This window comes from Pongo abelii, chromosome 6, assembly GCF_028885655.2.
Source record: "Pongo abelii isolate AG06213 chromosome 6, NHGRI_mPonAbe1-v2.0_pri, whole genome shotgun sequence".
Classification (NCBI taxonomy): Eukaryota; Metazoa; Chordata; class Mammalia; order Primates; family Hominidae; genus Pongo; species Pongo abelii.
In genome coordinates this window covers 50,066,673-50,082,946 of record NC_071991.2, presented here as the reverse complement: position 1 = coordinate 50,082,946, position 16,274 = coordinate 50,066,673, and the positions used below count along the sequence as shown (strand labels likewise).

At 42.4% G+C, this 16,274-nt stretch overlaps 1 protein-coding gene across 5 annotated transcripts in view; it reads left to right on the top strand.

The window, feature by feature from the left end:
• NPSR1 (neuropeptide S receptor 1) overlaps window positions 1–16,274 on the top strand; it is a 233,521-nt gene that overhangs the window by 182,112 nt on the left and 35,135 nt on the right. For all 5 annotated transcript variants that reach the window (XM_024249779.2, XM_024249778.2, XM_024249780.2 and 2 more), the window contains 2 exons: window positions 381–582; window positions 7,514–7,590. In XM_024249779.2, the coding sequence (XP_024105547.2) occupies window positions 381–582; window positions 7,514–7,590 (279 nt within the window). The remainder of the gene's footprint in view (window positions 1–380; window positions 583–7,513; window positions 7,591–16,274) is intronic.

Here is a 16,274-nt window from a genome sequence, read left to right as displayed (position 1 = left end):
AAGAGACTGCATATGGGTAGACACAACTCAGCATTTGCACCGCAACTTACCAAATGTACATGGTACAAACTGAGCTCCCTAGTACTGCAGGAATGGATGCGTCAGCATCTCAAGTCAGATGGGTAAATCAGGAAAGAAAAAGCACCAACCTTAGGCCAGGCAAAGTGCTGGCTTCTGTTCAAGCTTCCCTTTGTAATCTTCACATTGACTCTGTATGGAGATACTGTCTCCCTGTTTACAGGGAAGGAAACTGAGGCTCTGGGAGGTTCTGTGAGGTCCAGGGTGGCTGCCCCACAGTGATCCTTTTCTATAGCAGACTCCATTGTGCTCCCAAAAATGCTTGCCACATACCCAGACATTCCTCTCTTTTCTTTGGGCAGAAAAGCAAGCCAGGGTCCTCATTGTGATTGCCTGGACCCTGTCTTTCCTGTTCTCCGTTCCCACCCTGATCATATTTGGGAAGAGGACGCTGTCCAACGGTGAAGTGCAGTGCTGGGCCCTGTGGCCTGACGACTCCTACTGGACCCCATACATGACCATCGTGGCCTTCCTGGTGTACTTCATCCCTCTGACAATCATCAGGTAAGAAGCTGTCAGGACAGGACCACACGGCGGGGTGGGGCGGGGGGACTTTCCTGTTTCTCCAGCTGCTGCTCTCCTCCCCTACAGACCATTTTTCCTAGTGCCCTTGGGGGAACTGACCAGACCACAAGATTTTGTGTGTAGCTACCATAGGCTAAGCCCAATTTCTTCAAAGTAGAGTAAGGAGAAGGGAATTAACAATTACTGGGTATATAGGGCAGGCATTGTGCTAAATAGCTAACAATTATCACATTAGCCACAGTATAACCCTGTGAAATAATTTCCATTGTCCCAATTTAATGAATAATGAAACTCAAGCTCAGAGTGGTTAAGTAACTTTCTCAACATCAAACAGGATTGATATCCAGGTTTTTCTGATTTCATACCATATTATTTCTTTTATATCTCACAGCCTTCCAAATATAAGGCAAATTACCAGTTTCAGGGATTTTGTAAATGAAAAGATAGACATACATGAAACAAACTGAACACAAAACTCAGTATGCACTAATATGCTAAACTGTCTATGCAGTGGAGTCAGATAATGGATTCAGGTAGGATAAGGGAGAAGTGGGGAGGAAGCAGAGTCTGTGATGACCAGAAATCGGAGTGAGTGTAGAGGCAGAGTGGACAGGTACACAGTGCCAATGGGACAGAAGTTGGCAGTGAGCTCCTCTCAGTGACTGGGGGAGGCTCAGTTGTGAATGACCTTGGCAAAAAAGTCATAGGATGTCCTTTGTCCTGCAGCCAATGGTGAGCTATAGAGGGTCTTTCAACAGAGATAAGCACAACAACCTGGTCAAGGTAGGGTCTCACTTGGCCATGCCATGTGGCAGGATCACCCTCTGAAATGGGCTCTGCATGTGTAGATGGGGTGGGAGACTACAGGAAGAGACCTGGTACATTGTGTGTATCCTTGAGCCATGATGATGCTGCACCTTTTGGGTATGTCTAAGCCTGCCACAGTGTGTCATATAACATATTGTAAGCAAAGGAAGATCATCAGCCTTTGTTTTTGATAGTGTAAAGAGAGCTGTGATAAAAATCCTTGTACTTAAAACTGTACATGAGTCTCTGGTTATTTCCTCATAACTCATTCTTGTGGAATTACTAGATCAAAGGTATAGATCAAAGATGATGCACATTTTAAAACTTTTGATGCATAGTCACAAGCTGCCCTTGAGAAAAGCTGTATTGCTTCTTGGCCTGTTAGCTAAGATCACTTGTAGAAAAGGTATATTCTGGGCAACACCATACAAGGGCTCTTGATTTCTGCTCCCCTGATCCAACAGAAGGTAGCACTATTACCTTACTAAATCCTTGCCAACCTAAGAGTTTAAAAAGTATTTCATTGTTTTAATATGCATTTCTTTAATTACTAAGCTGGTTGCATGCTTTTCAAGTGTTTTCTGATACCGTGGGAGTCACCTTTTCTTGCTCATTATTCATCTTTAGTCTAATAAAATACTATAGCTGGGAGAAACGTTATCCATCATATGGTCAAACCCCTGAATTTTTCATAACAGTAGAATTAAGGCTAAAAGAAGCTAACTGCCTTGCCCCCGCCCCCTCATCAGAGATTGAGATGGGCAAGCACAGAGTGGCCTTTCCAAGATGGGGTGTTGTCCAGTCATCTCTGCTGAGTGGACAACTTAACACCAACACTTTATTTTGACTTATTGCCCTCCACTCCATTAAGCTGAGCTTGAGAGAAAGTTTGAAGGAGAAAAAGTTATTTAGACAACCAGCCAAGGTAAGTCACAGCACATGGGAAGGGGCCTATGGCAGAGGAGACAGGCAAGTGAGCCACAGCAGTCAGAGAGCATTTGGAAGAAAGCGGCTTGTGTCATCCTGAGCAACTGAGGCATCGATTTCAGTGGCAGTGCATGTCCTGGCTTCACTGCTGATTGATTTCCCATCAGCTCAAGAAATGAGCTCCAGCCAAAGTCCCTGCTCAGCAGAGTGGATGCTGCAGCACGTGGACCATGCAGCTCAGGTTATCCTGTATCTATGATTTCCCCATTAATTTGGGCTGCTTTTTCCACCAGGACTTCTCCTCAAACTTGCCTATGGGCTAGCTAGTGTGTTTTTTTCGTGTCCTTGAAAGGGCAAAATACAATGTGTTTGCTGATTGAGGGAAATGATTTCAAAAACTGGTTTCCCTCAGCTCTCACCAAGCTAAAGCCTCTGTAAGGCCTGATCCTAGCTCCTTGCTTCCAGCCGTGACAGTCATGAAAACTCAGCCATGACCTCCAGCCATCCTTGAGCTTCTCTGAAGCATTTCCTACCTGACAAGAGGCTCCTCTTCCATCACCTTCCCTCTTTCGTGGCTCCCTGCTGCTGAAGAAAGAACTTCTGTCTTGGGGACTAACATCCTCCACCTCCTTCAGCAACAACTATCTTCTCAAACAAGACCAGGCCCTGGGGGGGAGTTTTGTGAGGAACTTGTTTCCAACTAGTACCTGGCATAGGTGCTACAATTTCATCTCAGAGATAAGGTTCAACTCTTATTCTTTCTTTATTACCTATATTCTGGCCCCCTGGGCTGAATTCTCTGAGTAAGGTTAAATTCCTCATTTCAAGCTTAAATAGACAAAGAAAACAGCTCAAGGAAAGTGTTCACTCGTGTTCACCATGCCTCATTGTCCTTCATGCATGCTACATATGCTACATTTACCAAATTGACAGAAAAAAAAAAGCATATCTTAGTTGTATTATTTTGCATTTCTTTCATTACAAATGAGATTAAATATATTTTATATGCTTATTGTCATTTTTGTTTTTTTTAAAGTACTTATTAGGTTGGTGTAAAAGTAATTGTGGATTTTGCCATTGAAAGTAATGCTACTTTTCTTGTTTAAATGTTTTTATTTTCTCTATTCTCTATCTTTAGAAATTATTCATACAATAACCTTTTTCTTTCTGCATATGTTGCAAATATTTCTCCTAATTTGTCATTTGCCTCAATATTGAGTATGGCTTTATTTTGTTTTTGATTATTAAAAGTAGTGATTGACATAATTAAAAAAAAAAGAAAAAGCACAAATAACTAACTCAGCGGCTTTTCTGCCACAAATACCTCATTGTTTTACTTATTGCCCAGCTTCGTATGCATTTAAGTATCTGCTAGGACAAGATCTACTTGTTTTTTTCAAAGATTCCCTGGCTGCTTCATGGTGAGCTGCTGATGCCTCACCTGCACTCCCAGCTCCAGCCATGGAACAAACACCCCTCTGGCCCATGTGCATCACTCCCATGCCTGAACACTCTGCCAAACTCACCTTGCCTTGTTTCAGCCAACTAGTTCACATCCCTCGTGTCTCATTTCCAATACCAACTCCACAGTAGAGCTTCTCTTGCCAACCCTGGACCAAGAGGCACCTCAGGTCCTCACTCCCTAACCTCAAACCTCACTTTGTCTATGTCGTCGTCTAGACTTCATGGCAATGTGACTGTGTCTCATGAGTGCAGGGACTGTGGCCTCTTCATTTCTGGATTTCACATCCAGCACATACTAAACAGTTGGTGAATATTAGATTGAATGAATAACGCAATAAATTGCACCGAACAACATATGTGTCATGTCACTCTCTCTACTCTTTCTCTCCCTCTCTCATTCTCTCTCTCTCTCTCTGTCTCTCACACACATCACACACACACAAACACAAACACACGTGTACACGTACTGCTAATATAGAAATTTCTGGCTATCTAATGCCTAGATCAGTTTTTGGCATATGATAGCTCCTCCATAAATATATGTGAGAGGAAAGAAGAAAGGGAGAAAAGAAAGAGAGGGGGGAAGAAAGACAGGGAGGGAGGGAAAGAGAGAGAGAGAGAGAGAGGCAGTTGTATTGTTGGTGGCAAACTGTCATGAGAGCTGTGTATGAATAAAGATGTAGCTGTTCCATCATCCACTAAATCAGGCTCCCAGGAGTTGAAACCATAGTGACTGACAGCAAAGGCAATACATTGTTTTTCTGGGTCAAAACAACAGGAGTTGTTTTGAAATTCACTTGACATAACTGTCTAATTGTTGCTGGGGAGGTTATTAGCCCTGGTGTAATTGCTTTACTTTAGCTGTGCTTATTTTCTTGCTACCTAATTGATTTTTCATTCTCTTATCATTTTCATCTCTGTAAGATAAAGGTAGAAGCAGAAGAGATTCACAACCGACAATTGCAAAAAAAAAAAAAAAAGTGGAAAAAGCACATTAGTCATGGATCATTGATTTGTCATATGTGAGAAAAATTCATTTATTTTGCTTAGGAAATGGGATCACATTGTGGGAAAGCCCCATGCCAGGTTGGTGCAGCCCTGTGGATAGAATACATGGCCATGGTGGGTAAAAGTGCCCCAGGGACCTGGCCAGCACTGTCCATGGGCATAAGTTCCAAAGTCAAAGAGGATCACAGGGCCCACAATAAAAGTAGTCATCAAAATGAATAAAGAGAGATTGTAAGGGTCTCCACTAATGCTGAAAACCTGGATGGAGAGGAAGGTACAGATTATGGAGTAATTTTGCAGGGACAATCCACAAAACTTATCTGCAATCTGATTGATCAGATAAAGGAAAAAGGAAAAGAGACAAAGCCAAGTGTGGTGACTCACACCTGTAATCTCAGCACTCTGGGAAGCCTAGGCAGGTGGATCTCTTGGGCCCAGGAGTTCAAGACCAGCCTGGCAACATGGTGAAATCCTGTCTCTATAAAATATACAAAAATTAGCTGGGCATGGTGGCGCACACTGGTAGTTCCAGCTATTCAGGTGGCTGAGGTGGGAGGTCAAGGCTGCAGTGAGCTACGATCCTGACACTGTACTCCAGCCTGGGTGACAGAGCAAAACCCTGTGTCCAAAAACAAAAATGGTGACAAACAGCAACGCAGATGTCTCTTTGATGCTTGATTGCTATGCTCCAAGAAGTAGCCTGATTTGGCAATAATACCCTAGTTATTAGGTGTTCGCCATGCTAACAGAAAACTCATACTGGTTCTCACTCATCTGATTGGCCCTAAGTAAAAAGAGGGGTGACTTAGGCCCAAATCTCTAAAGCATAAGACATTTCTTAACTTTTCCCCTGTGTTCATGGTTGATAACCATAAATATTTGAATTATTGGTCAATTAAATACTGGGGTTGCAATTGACATAACCATTAACTTTCCGTGGTGGGTGTAACCATACGTTGCACAGTATTTCACTTTCTGGGGAAGAAGTTTCACTGTTCTAGCAAATATTCAACTTAGGGTTGAACTCACTAATAACATTTTTCTCATTTTTTCTTTACTGCAGGCATACAAATTGCAAAAATAGTCCCTGGGCAATTATATAAGAAAGAATGGAGATGCTCCAAAAAAGTCCCTGAGCTTTCCTGGAGCACTCGGAGGGGTTCACTCAGCAAGAATGGGAAAAGGCAATAAGAAGCAGAGATTTTAACATTACCATTAATTAAGTTATATTCTAAAGATCATTAAAAGCAATTAGTGCTTTGTCGGCTACTGCAAACTGAAGCTCTGATTTTTTTAAATAATTCTCAAGAGGGAAGATACGCAGTTTTAAAATAAAGCATTGCTTTGTCCCAAAGTTTTTAGTCAAGGTGCTTAATGTCAAAATATCAAGTAATATTAAAGAAGAGTAGTTTTTATATTTATCAAAGAGTACCTAGGATATAAAACTTGCTGACACTTTTGAATCATTAACACTTTGTTTTCCTGTTAGGCACAGATTAAATCACGTAAGAATTGGTGTGATATAGTGTAAAAAATAGGCAAAAAGGAGGAGAAAGGAAATTAGTCTCTACTAATTTTCCAGCACTGTACTTGACACTTTAAATATTGTCACATCTGATACTCAAAAAGTTTGAGAGGTCTGTATTGCTAACACCATTTTGTAGAACCTCAACTGAGGCTCAGTGTAGTAGTTATCTATTACTGCATTACAAATCACCACAAACCTAGTGACTTAAATCAAGATACATTTGTTATCTCACAGTTTCTGTGGGTCAAGAATCTGGCCATGGCTTAACTGGGTCCTCTGCTCAGGCAAGGCAGCCATCAAGTTGTTGATCCAGGGTAGGGGTCATCAGAGGCTGGACTGGGAAAGGCTCTTTTCCAGGCTCCCTCAGGTCCTTAGCAGAATTCATTTTCTTGCAGCTGCGGGATTCATGGCACCTTGCTTCTTCAAAGCCAGCAATGGGTAGAGACACCAACAAGACAGGTGCTACATTCTATGTAATCAGTCCCATCCCCTTTGCCACATTGCATTGATTAGAGGCAAGTCACCTGCTCTTCCCACACTAAAGGGGTGAGGAGCAACAAAGCCATGAATGCTAGAATCAGGGATCATAGATGTCATTTAAAAGACTCTCTACCAGCTCCTCCTTGTACCTCTGGTAGAATTCGGCTGTGAACCCATCTGGTCCTGGACTTTTTTTGGTTGGTAAGCTATTGATTATTGCCACAATTTCAGCTCCTGTTATTGGTCTATTCAGAGATTCAACTTCTTCCTGGTTTAGTCTGACCATAGAGCCTAAAGTATAATAATAATAATAATAATAAAGAAAAAAAAAGACTGTCTAAAGTCAGGACTGTACAACAGGCAAGTAGTATAGGAGACCCAAGTTTTTCTGACTCTAAGGCCTGTTTTTGGATTCTAATCACAGCTCTTCCTCAAACCATTTGGGCTACCTTGAGGAAACTGCATAACTTTACCAGGTCTTAGCCTCTTCCCTTAAAAAAGAAGTAACTCCATCCAATGGATCCTCATGGTCACTTTCAGTTGTGATTCTATAAACAGCAAGTATAGGGGGGCAGGCATGGTTAAAAGATCTGTCCCTTCACACCTTGCACTCGGGGAGGTGGGAGGGGTCTTCTCTGTGTCCTCACAGTAGGGATCCACCAGCCACTTTAATACTACCTTTGGTTCTTTCTGCAGCATCATGTATGGCATTGTGATCCGAACTATTTGGATTAAAAGCAAAACCTACGAAACAGTGATTTCCAATTGCTCAGGTAAGTCTCTACTCTGCATGGCCCAATTCTTGGCTAATTTGCTTCTCCAGAGGTTTTCTTCTAGCAAATGTGAGCTAGGGACTCCTTGATACACAATCATACAGGATCATATCAGGACTCAGCCGGCAGACCAGATCCACCAAAGGCTGTCACCGGCAGGCTCTGTCTTCCCCCATGTGACCTCCCTGAAATCTAGGATAAGGAAGGGGGCACTTTGGACCTGGCCAAGCTATGCCAGAAGAGAGTTAGCCTTTGACCTAGGATCCAAGGGTTACCCCCAGCCTCAGGTCTGGCAAAGAAGCACCTTGGAGGACACAGATATGAAAAGAGAGACTATCCAAGGAGGACATCACACCTTCAGCAAAGATGAGGATAGGCTTTTCTGATTGGCTTGAATTTTCAGATACATAAAGCTGCCATCTGTCCATAGAACAATCTTGGACCCTAAGCCAGTAAAGGCACGGTGGTCCATGCTTTCCCAGCTGACACACCAATTCGAACCAGATGAAGCCTAAGACCACCTACTACAACTCTTCCCCAAATTCCTTCTCAGTAAACCTGAATGCAGAGCCCCTTGTACGCAATAGACTCTGAGCCCTGGAAGCCTACCCTGCTTCCCAGGAAAACATTACTGGACCTGAGCAAGGTCAACCTGGAGAAAACACAGCAAACCAAAGGACCAAAAGAAGAAAAGGCTTCTATGTTCTGTTGTTATAATGTGATAGCTCTGCAGAAGAAGACTGACTCCGCTCAGCTTCTACACCCCTCCAATTCCTTGTGCACAGACATACACACAACGTAGGCCCATATACACAAATACACACACCTTCACACACTCAGTCTCACACACACTAACAATGCATACTCACACCTATATGCACTCACACAAGTACAACAAGCTATACCACAAATATCTGGAATAAGAAGAGCTACTTTCTGTTCCAGATGTGCCACTAAGAGCTATGCCACCTGGCAAAGTTATGTAATCCCTGGGCTCCAAGAGGTTAAAATAAGGGGACAGACTGGATTCTCCCTAAGCACTCCTCTTTTCGGACTGTGAGCTAAACTTTTGTTGGACCAAGACAGAGCTTGTTTTCTCCCTCTTAAAGCTACTTTTTCCAGTAAGACTGTGAGGCCACCAAGAGGATGCACAAGTATTATCGGGAACTGATAACCTGTGTCTCTTTCCCTAGAAGTATGAGTGGAGATATATAAGTCTGGGTTCTTCACCTGAATTCAGTTCAATTCTTCTGTGCTCTTCTGCATGTCAGGAGTGGTACAAGGGACTGGAAATGACAAACGAATGAATAGCATGGTTCCTGACTATAGGCAGCTTACAGTCTAGGGCCTTGGGTCTTGGCCCTGGCTACACAGTAGAATTGCCTGGGGAGCTTTTAAAATGCACCAAAACCCAGACACCATTCCCTGAGAGATTCTAATTCACTCCGTCTGGAGTGGGGCATGGACATTATTATTTTGGAGAAGCTCTTTAGGCATTTTTAATGTTCAACCAGGTTTGACAATCTGGTCCAGTGAGACACAGAGTCATAGGTGGCTGACCTTCACACTGACTGACCAGTGTAACCAAGAGATGTGGTTAGGCTGCTTGGAAATTTTCAACCCACGAAGACCCAGTCATTCAGCTTGGGGCTAATTCCGGCCCCCATGCAGATCCTAGTGCTTCCCTTCCACTGGTGCAGTCTCCACACCCTGGTTTTTCTGGAAGAGCAAAAGCAATCAGAGAGAATAAACACAAGTGAATTCATTCTATTCAGTGCAATTGGCTTTGGTTAAAAGTTAGAATATTTGTCTGAAAAAAAATTGGATGAAGGCATCCTTCCTCTATCAGATATCAAATAAATGCAGTAAGTACTATAACTATAATACTAAAATCATTGAAAGAGAACTATATGGAGAGGGAAATCCAACAGAACAGAAATGCTAAAGGAAACCTCAGGAATTTAGAATGTGATGAAGTGTTTTAAACTGATACAGAAATAGAAACTGTTTAATTACTAATGTTGAGACAACTGCTCATATGGAAACAATCATATATTAGATTGTTGTATCGTATGCTACAAGGAAATACACTCCTTATGAAAGGAAGAACAAAAGATAGAATGAGGGAGAAAGAAAGAGTGAGAGAGAAAGAGTGAGGAAAGAAAAGAAGAAAAAGAAAGAAAGACATAAAGAAAGAAAGAAAGAAAAAAGACAGAGAAAGAAAGAAAAAAAGAAAGAGAGAGAGAGGGAGGAAGGGAGGGAGGAAGGAAGGAAGGAAAAGAAAGAAAGGAAAAGAAAGATGGGGAGAGGAAGAGAGGCGGGGGGGGAAAGAGAAAGAAAAAAATATAAGAAATATTGTTTATAATCATGAAAAATTGAAAAGATCTGAATATCCTACAATGAGGGAACTGAGTATAATAATTATATAGCCATACAATTAAATACTATAGCTCTAAAAATTATTATATAGAGTGTACTTATTGCCATAGAAATATTTCTCCAATATATTACATTAAGAAAAAGAAAGCAGTATGGTATCCCTTTTATAGATATGTGCACATATTTTTACTTAGCAGAATATATATGTGCCTGTATAGATAGATGATAGCTAGAGAGAGAGGGAGATGGAAAATATCAAGAAGCTAAATGTTATCAATGTTATTGCAGTTATCTCTGAGTGGTCGAATTTTAGTTGATTTTTATTTTCTTCTATTTTCCACTTAGCCATGTGTTAAAATTTTCTAAATTACCTAAATCATACAATTGAAACAATAGCCCTGTGGTAAACAGCCTGAGTAAACAGCCAATATTATCCTAGATGTATATATGTATATTCATTTTTTAAAACCATCAAGTCAGGCCCCACAAAACATATATTTGCCATGCACTTATCTGTATAAGTGTCATGCTTAGATCCTCTAAGGCCCACTCAAAGCCATGGTTCACTCATCTCTCAACACATACAGACGAGTCAGAGGGACAGACGGAGAAGCTCCTGTCTGCCATTGCTAGGTCCTTTCCTTGTGTTCTTCCCTTTAACTCATTTCCTGTTTGCCCCATTTCACCCATGGCCCATTGCCCATTTCCCATTTAACCCATTTCCAGTTTGAGAATACTGCACAGGCAGTGAGTTGCACTTTTTTTTCTAAACAGTAAATGGTTAATCCACAACTCTTCAAGGTGGTGTTATTAACCGTCTCTCACAGACAGAAGACAGACTCAAAGGTTAAGCAGTTTGCTTGTTTTCACGGGTAGCATGTGACACAACTGGTATCCAAATGCACACATATCGAATGCACACATAAAGACGAGACTTAAAAAATTAAAAACACAAACTCAGGGTCTTGGGTGTGGCTTCCTTTCCTGGACACTCCCTCCAGAGCTCTGCCTTCAGAGAGCTATTCCTACCTCATCTCCTGAAGGTTTTGTTTTGATATATTTAAAATCTAAAGGCTGAGTCATGACTGGCAGTGTGGAGACCAATTTTGTGGAGGTAGCCAAGGTCTTCCTGTACTTTCAGACGAATCAGATTGGTGTAAACCCCTGTCTTGTGATTTCTGCCAATTCCGTGGGTCTGACATGCTCCTCCCTGCTTGTCCCTCTGAGCACTCACTCTCACTGTCTCACCTCCTACAACTCTCCTGTTCCCTCCACAGCAGCACCGCCCTTGCTCACCACCTTCCTCAGCACGCCTCCCCCCAGGGAGGCTGAGTTCCTGGCTCTCTCCAAAGTTCCCATGTCTCCTGCTACTACATATGCCAGTCCTTGCACTCTTGGGCTCCCCTGACTTCCAGTCCTTGAAACTGTACAAAGCCACTTAGAGCTGTGTTTCCCACTGATATAGAGTATGCCATCACTCCCTCCCAAAGGTAGAAATGGCTACCGCCACTTTTTATTCTTCAATATAGTTTTATATCTCCATCATATCTATTTTTTAGTTACCGTTAGTGACCTCATCCTGAAATGAGGGCAGCTGGTATTCTCAAAAGCTTATATGTTCTCTATATCTTATTCGTAAATGGAATGCAGTTGATTTCCCATCTGTCATTACAGCCAAGCAGCTCTGGAGTTGGCAGGTAAATGGGATCTCCAGCTGGGTCCGCATGCCAGGATTATTGCTCATCAACAAGGGGACATTAGCCATGATTAGTGTGAACAGAAGCTCACTTTGTAAACACTGGCTGAAAAACTCAAGCCATCCTTAGTGCGAGAACCACTCTTCTTGCTGACAAATATGTCTATTTTCTCCCAGTCAAAGGCTGACAGAAAGGCAAAGAAAAAGAACTGTATCATAAATTATCTAAATATTTTCCCATAAACAAGCAAGGAGGGCAAGACGTGGAGGAGATGGGGTTTCCAATCCTGTATGTTATCTTTCATAAATGAGCATACTATTGATGTCCAGGAGGATTTACTTGTACAAACTAGAACATGTACTGCATGGGAGCAGGAGATTGGGCAAGTGTACCCACGGAACAGACAAATTTCTTGTTATAACTACGTCTAGCTATTGTGGCTTGGCGGATATGATCCATGCTATATCCAAATTCCATATTTTTAATTAAATGAGGCATACTAGAGTAAAGAAAAAAAGCAATGGATTAGGAATTGGGTTAGAGCCCTATTCACTTTCTAGCTTAAAAAATTTAAGAGAAGCCCATTAACTGCTGTCCATATCAGCTTCTTCATCAGTAACTGTGAATAAAATGGCTTCTCTACAATTGACTACATTTAATAAAAGATGTGCCAGAAAAACACAAAGATACAAATAAATGAAGATTATGACATGTTCGTGGATAGTAAGGTTCAATATCATAAAGACGTTGAATCTCCCCAGCTGATCTACAAGTTAATAAAGTTCCAATCAAAATTGAATTGAAACATTTTATTGAGCTTCACAAGCCTATTTTAAAATAGACAAGGAAAATTCAAGAGCCATGAGTAGCCTAGACATTCCTAGAGATGCAGAACAAGGTAGAGAAAGTTTGGTTTACCAAATATTGAAATGCATTGTAAAGTCAGAGTGCGGTATTGGCACAATAGACAAATGGAAACCTCAGTTTCCTTGCCACCTGCTGCCTGCCCACAAATCCAATGCTACATGTTTCAGGTTTTCATTAAGACAGCACTGCATATGAGGTACCAATCTCTACTTTAGAAGGGAAACACTAGCAGCTGTGTAAACCCAAAATATCAGTAGCCTTAACCACATAGAAGTTTGTGTCTTAATTAAAATCCAGTTGGCAATAAAGACCAGAGGGAAAGGCATTGTTCCACACAGTCATTCAGAAATTCAAGCAGGTGGAGATTCTGCCACGCTTAACAGAGGGCTGCTAAGGTACTCCTCAGCACGTCCCTCCAGCAGGCAGGGGCGGGGGAAGAGAGAGAGTGGAGGACTGCTCAGGAGAGGTATCTGAGCCAGGTTTGGGGTGGTAGGTATTGACTCTTCCCAGCGTCCCTTAGGCAGATCTTAGTCACATGACTACACACTGCTGGAAGGCAGGCTGGGAATTGTAGTCTAGTTGTGTGCCCTGGGGAAACAGGAATGGGTTTGGTGAACAGCTCATCTGTCTTTGCGTAATTATTTTATGCTGTCAGGGCTCCTGCTTCTGCCTGAGCTGAGGTGCTGAGGTACGGAAAGGGCTATCTGGTGGGTTAGGTGAAATCTTCTCATATCTAGCTACAATTTGTGGTTGGCTCTGGGCTAAAAACCTCCTGAAAAGGAATGCAAAATACTTTCCTACTTGAAGGTTCAGAGATATGCAGGCTTGTCCAGCTAATGGGGAGAGAGGGAGCACCTCAGATGACAAGAAAGGGACAATAAGATCCCTGAATGTGAAAACATTCTGGAGAATACGGAGTCAGGCACAATGAGTGTCTTAAGGTCAAAGGGACATGTAAGTTCTGGGTCACAGAAGAACATTCCCACCTAACCACTCTAGCCACTTGTCGGCATCTAGATAGGAAAACGCTATGTGGGGGGCTAAAGAAGCTGAAACTTTGGGAGTTCAAGAGAGTCTGCTGCAAGCTCCTGGAATAGCACAGCACAGAGGAGAGAGGCCATTCCCTTGCTTCCTGGCAGAAGAACTTGGAGAGCAGGTATTCCCAGGAAGAGCAGCAGTGCTGAATAACCCGCAGCCCAGGGACAGAACTGAGGCCCTGAGAGGTGGAGCAGAAGAGCAAAGCAACTGCCCAGGATCAAGAGCAATAATGAAGAGGACTCACAATGTGGCTTTGAAGTGACTGTGGCTGTGGAGCATCTGGTGCCCAGCCGGAGCCCCTCAAGAAGCAGTCATTGGCAAAGAGGAGGTCTTGGTGAAGTGACCTGGGGCAGCCCAGGGCAGCTGCAGCGAGCCTAGAAAGCAGGATCCAGACAACGTCACCATAGAAGCACAGGCAGTGGCCTGGGTGGATCCTGGAACACTGAGACACCTCCTTGGGTCTCTCAGAAAAACTAGAGGAACAAAGACACCCTGGGAAGAAACTGACTACAGTCCTGCAGCTAAACAGATGAGACCTAATGCACTTAAAATACTGAACTGATGAGTTCAGGAGGTATTCAAGCTATATTAGTAAAGAGAATGTTACTGTTCAAAATGAATTTCAAGTTTCAAAAATTTTAGAAATCAGGAAAAACTACTAAAAATAATGTTGAAATTTTTAAAAATCAACCTAACACACAAAGTTTCTAATATAGGAAGCATATTTATTTTAAAATATTGCCAGTTAGACTTCCTTGTTTCTAAACAAATCACCTGCACTCATTATAGGTCCACAGATGAATTCCCCCCACTACCTCCCAGGAAACAATTCTGCTTCCATTTGAAATCCCAAGGTACCAATTGCTCCCACTTCAGGTGCACAGCCTACATGAAGAATGGGTTTCCAGTGGCTCTGTAAGAGGCCTGTGGTCTTGGGAAGGTGAGGAGCCAGAAATGGCCATTTGGAGACTAAATTTTCAGCATGTGTCCCCATTAGGGATATACTGTGGAACTAAAACAGTCCACATCAGTGTGCTTCTCCTAGTCCCAAATCGAATGGACGTGCCACTTTCAGGCTACCCAAGTTATTAATGCACAGTGACAGCTGAATTTAACTGCTTTTCACTGCAGCTCAGCGCCAAGGCCTGAGTAGAAATAATCCTTTTATCTCCCAATAAAGGAGAATTACCGGCATTTTGTAGCTCAGCTCTCTCTGAAGGGCCATCTTTAGAAGCTAGAGGCTTTGCATTTCCTGGAATGGTCAGATTAAAGATGCTTTTCACTGATCTCTGGGCAGGTAGATGATTATATTGTCACCCAGTTGCCCTGTGGGAAGCACTGCGGGTTTCCATTTTAAAGGGATTTCAGAGCGCAAATGTCATTCTCGAAAACTTTTCTGAAAGACCAACTTAGTCTTCAGAGCCATACTGTTTAGGGGCCAGCTGTTGCCTAGGAACAGCCAGTGGGGACGCTTTGAAAGAATATAATTTGGTCTGCTGTCTTCTTTACTTGCCCCCCATGGGTATAATCTCACCCAGATCATTTTCTGCTGTACATAATTCTTACACAGATAACAACCTTGTATAATAGACAATCAAATGTAATAATACCTTCTGTTCACTTCCATAAAGATGGCTCACCTTCCACCTGAAATACTGTTAAAACTGCATTCATCTCAACTGACAAGACATCCAACATCCCAGCATGGGGCTTGGTTCCTTGAATATATTATTTTATGTTAATCTTCAAAGTAACTGTGAGTTAGGTATTCTACATCTCAGTTTTTAAATGGGGTAACTGAAGCCGGGAACTTTAGACAATTTGCCTAAGGTTACAAAGTTTTAGTAATTGGTAGAGACAGAGGATGCATTCCAGTCTGATCTTAAAGCCTGTGTCCTTCCCAAGATCCCATCCTAGAAATCAAGGTTTCTCAACTTTGACACCTTTGGCATTTTGGACTGGATAATTCTTTGTTGTGGAGGCTGCCCTGTGCATTGAAGGATGTTTAGCAACATTCCTGGTTTCTGCCCACTAGACGCCAGTAGCACACATGCACACACAATTGTGACAATTAAAAATGTGTCCAGACTTTGCCAAAAGTTCCCTGTAAAGCAAGATCACCCCCAATGGAGAATCACTGCTCTAAATGTTCTGAAGCATTTGCTTTCTTACAAGGCTGAGGTTTCGTGGTCCCATGAAATGCACAGAATAATTTGAAGACCCTAATAGTATTTAGGAGTGGCCTTACAGGGTATGTTTTAAGAAATATGAATTAATTATAATTAGCATTTTTTCTTCGTACCTAAAGAGCCCCTATTCCTGTTACTCTTGAAAATCATTTGTCCTCTGCAATGAGTAAATGTTCACACTGCAAAAGCACTCAGAAACTTCAATGGCCTGTGGCCACCTCAGGAGTTCAGCTCAAGCTCCTCAGAAAGACATTCAAGTCCTCCCCAGTTTGCCTTCAGTTCTCTTCTCCACTCTCAAACCCCACGCATTTGTAGGCTACAGCCAAGCAATATGACTCACTGTGGTTAAAACGCATCCTACATTTTCTTGTTCCATGTCTTGGCTGAGGATGTTCACTCTCTGCCTCCCACCTCTCCTAATCCCACGCTGCACCCCGCCTTTGTCTTGGAATCCTTCTTATGTCATTTGGGTTCACTTGATGCTCTCTGCATCTCCCACACAGCCTCCCCAGCA